The sequence below is a fragment of the Cucurbita pepo genome, chromosome LG13 (genome assembly GCF_002806865.2).
Source record: "Cucurbita pepo subsp. pepo cultivar mu-cu-16 chromosome LG13, ASM280686v2, whole genome shotgun sequence".
NCBI classification, from domain to species: domain Eukaryota; kingdom Viridiplantae; phylum Streptophyta; class Magnoliopsida; order Cucurbitales; family Cucurbitaceae; genus Cucurbita; species Cucurbita pepo.
The window spans coordinates 2,539,267-2,542,940 of record NC_036650.1 but is presented as its reverse complement, the minus strand read 5'-3'; the positions used below and the strand labels follow the sequence as shown (position 1 = coordinate 2,542,940).

Sequence of the window (3,674 nt, the reverse complement as noted above, 5' to 3'; positions counted from 1 at the left end):
AACTCGCCACACGAGTCTGGAGACGCACCTGCTTGACTCGGTCGGTTCCTTTGAACACTTTTTCTAAAGTGTCCCATGCTTCTTTTGAATTAGTTGCCCTGGCAATCTTCTCAAAGCCCGACTCGTCGACAACCCGGAACAACATATATAATGTTGTCTTGTCCTTTGATCGTAATTCTTTTAGCGCCTTGTTTGGGCTGCCGTATAACCCGTGGTATCCTTCAATTCTTCGAAACCTTCTTTGACCACCTCCCATTTGTCTTGAGAACCGGGAAAGCTTTCATTTGGATGCTCCAATTCTCGTAGTTCGTCTTCATCAATCGTAGTAGCGACATTTGTCCCATCATGTTCGTCATCGGCTCTGATACCAATTTGTAAAAAATAACAATCCGCTCTGNAAGTTAGGTTGATCGTTTCTTCCACCCTTTCCTCGGCTCGACAATCTCTTGCATAGTGACCCATTCTGCNCCAACTTCTTAAAATGACACTCACAAGACAATGAAAGAGATGTTAAGAGGGGAGAGACAATGAGACAAAAAAAATTCTGAAAAACCTTTTCTATTACACTGTACTTTAACTCTTTCTCTATTCTTTCTCTCTATTTTTTACAATGGAAACTTATTAAATTATAGGTTTTCTAAAATCTAAAATTGGCTATCCCATAATCCACTCTCTCCTTTTCTTTTNTGGAATTACAATTATTTGCATAGTGGCCATATTTTTGACATTTGTAACANTATGATGCATGAAACCCACCAAAGACATGAAAGAAATGGATAGCTGATGAAGAAGACAATGTGTGCAGTAGAAATTAGAAAGGACATGAATAATTGAGGCTATACCCTGACCAAACCAGAGAGAGAAGATGAGTGAATTTTAAGTGTGGAAAAGGAACACAAAACTTTTCTTTTTGTTTTGAAGCTGCTTTGTGTTATACCATATTGATTTTGACATTATTCTGCTTGCCTTCCACCTTTTCCCACTCTACGCTAATCTTCCATTTTGCTTGCTTGGATTTCTTCAACATCACACTATTTACTCTCAATCAATGCTTCATCACTCTCATCCCTAATCCCTCTCTCTCTTGGTAAAACTATTATGAGATTCCATATCAGTTGGAGAGGGAAACAAAACATTCCTTACAAGAGTGTAGCAACCCCTCCTTAGTAGACACGTTTTAAAATCTTGAGAGAAAACCTACCTAAAGAGGACAATATCTGCTAGCGGTGGGTTTGAGATGTTACAAATGATATTAGAGCCAGACACCGGGCGGTGTGCCGGCGAGGATACTAAACCCCAAAGGGAGGTGGATTGTGAGATCCCTTATTGGTCGGAGAGGGGAACAAAACATTTCTTATAAGAGTGTGGAAACTTCTTCCTAATAGAGGCATTTCAAAACTTTGAGGAGATGCGAAAGAAAAATTCAAATAAGACAATATCTGCTCGAGGTGAGCTTAAATTGTTACTATATCATTGGCCCTTAACTCTCTCCTCCGGGTGTAGGTGTGTAGAAGTGAAGGGGTCCTAAACAGACAAAATAATTTTGTATTCATTTCTCTGTCCTTGCCTGGGGGTGGGGGGCTGTTGCAATTGGAATACTGAGCCCAAATAAATGCAGGATAAGATGTGTCATATCTGAATATGTGTGTGCAGTGTAGAGCAGTTGGGGGAGAAGGTTAGCTGAACTGAACACAGGCACTACTAGACCACTTCCCCAGGTCCCCAACTACCAGTTGAACATAAATGGTAGGTTGGATTACGAACTCTGCACTGCCTAAAGCAATCAGTATGGAGAAAGAAGGTGACGTATCAAAGAGTTTTAGGCATCCATTTCAAGTTTTGTTGGTGGGTGCTGAGTTTTTTGACATCTCTTAATCCTAAAAGAATGAAACTACTACAAGACCTTCCCCCCAAGAACACCTCTCCCTCTCCCTCTCTCTCTCTTTCCCTTTCTCTCTCTCTCTCTCTGTAAGTTGTCAACTACAAGTCTACCAACCAAACAAGTCAACCAACAAACTTACTTCCCAAAGTTTGGTGGGCAAAAGAACATATAGGCATTCACATAAACTTAAATTTCCCTGTGGATGTTTCAACCCTCCCTCTCATTACAGTTTTTCCTAAACTTCTGTCATCCTCAGTTCTCTATCTTCTTCCTGTTTCAGTGCTGCCTCTAACCTTTAGAGGAAACATGAACAATCATCGTCAGCAGAAACATGCCAAACTCCCTCCACTAGAATCTGAAGGTTTTAACTCGATTGTCTCTACTTACCATGTCCTATTACTCAATCCTGGAATTCGTCTCTTCATGATCTTCTCACTTTCTAATGATATTTGAAGTCCTACTTCCTTTTTATGAATGTGTGGTTTATTATCTAACAGAAGTCAGCAGCACTAGGTGGCAGTTTATAACTATGACAGCACAAGAGGAAGATCTTATCCATAGAATGCATAAGCTGATTGGAGATAGGTAAGTTGGGTTCAAGGAAACCCAGATTTTTCAGCAAGAATGGATATAGATTCTGTTCCATCTCTCCTTCTAGTATCTGAGTTACTAAGAAAATGACTTTCCTTTCAGGTGGGATCTGATAGCAGGCAGAATTCCAGGGCGGAAACCAGAAGAAATAGAGAGGTATTGGATAATGACTCACCTTGAAGGGTTTGGAAAAAGAAGAAGAGGATGAGAGAGACAGAGAGATATAGGAAGTGAGGGCTCAGTCAAGAAGTCTTTAAAGACTTCTAATGGGTTCTTTCCTTCCTCTTTTGAGGTTTCCCTGAAGAAAAGCATGTCCTAATAACTTTAGTGTATTGCAAGTACCCTTCTAAGAACACATGGTATGGAACTGAGCTATTTTTTATCTATCAAATAACACAGCAGAATTTATAAAGCAAAGACCTCTCGGTTTATTGTGTGTGCGTGTGTGTGTGTGTGTGTGTGTGTAAGGATGTAATTTGAACATGTCCGAGTCTAACATGTGAGGTTGACTGTTATATTTTTCAAACAAGTTTATAAGGAGAAATTAAATAAAGATTACCTAAAGATCAAGGCATAATAACTCCTTTGCTACTGTTTAAAAAGAATTATATGAACAGTTGATTTCATGGGCTCGAAAATGAATGAGATCCGCTTCATTCCCAATATCATAATGATTTGGTCAGCCAGTTCCCTTTAAGGTACAGAATTGCCATTCAATTCTAATCTCAAACCACAAACAATTCAAATCTCCAATCATTAGCCTTTTCAGATGCACAAAAGATGGCTGACAGCAGACACGCTCATAAGTTCAGTCCAATAAAAGTATATCTTTCCCGAGAAACAGAAAAAGAATGCAATGAAATGCCAATTCTGAAACAACCCAGCTTTACGTGTAAGAAGGATATATTTTAATTGAATCTATGGAATATCTCTGTAAAAAAAAGTTAAATAAGTACATGAGAAGTGAGAATTTACTCTCACCTATGGATATTTTAAGCACATGGATAAAGATATGAAGGATATTTTACTTGAATCTACAGAATATCTCAATACAAACAGTTCAATAAAGGCTAGAGGGGAGAATTTACTATGATGTATGAATATTATAAACAAAGATTACTGTGTTGCAAAGGATTGGAATGAATAATGAAAAAGAAGATTTTCCAAACTGAAGTGGTAAAAAAGGGAAGAGACAGAGAGA

The 3,674-nt window shown here is 38.6% G+C and overlaps 1 protein-coding gene across 1 annotated transcript; it reads left to right on the top strand.

The window, feature by feature from the left end:
* Positions 1-1,799: 1,799 nt before the first annotated feature.
* LOC111808050 (transcription factor TRY-like) lies at positions 1,800-2,886 on the top strand. Its single transcript, XM_023693828.1, has 3 exons — positions 1,800-2,243; positions 2,380-2,467; positions 2,576-2,886. Exons 1-3 carry the CDS (start codon positions 2,189-2,191, stop codon positions 2,679-2,681), a joined length of 249 nt encoding a protein of 82 aa, XP_023549596.1. The 5' UTR covers positions 1,800-2,188; the 3' UTR covers positions 2,682-2,886.
* Positions 2,887-3,674: the final 788 nt, after the last annotated feature.

What these genes read in the sequence shown, in the direction of transcription:
- LOC111808050 (XM_023693828.1), top strand. Translation starts at nt 2,189, where the DNA reads ATGAACAATCATCGTCAGCAGAAACATGCCAAACTCCCTCCACTAGAA. An exon ending in CCCTCCACTAGAATCTGAAG is followed by an intron (nt 2,244 to 2,379) that starts GTTTTAACTCGA and finishes ATTATCTAACAG; the next exon opens with AAGTCAGCAGCACTAGGTGG. An exon ending in CATAAGCTGATTGGAGATAG is followed by an intron (nt 2,468 to 2,575) that starts GTAAGTTGGGTT and finishes CTTTCCTTTCAG; the next exon opens with GTGGGATCTGATAGCAGGCA.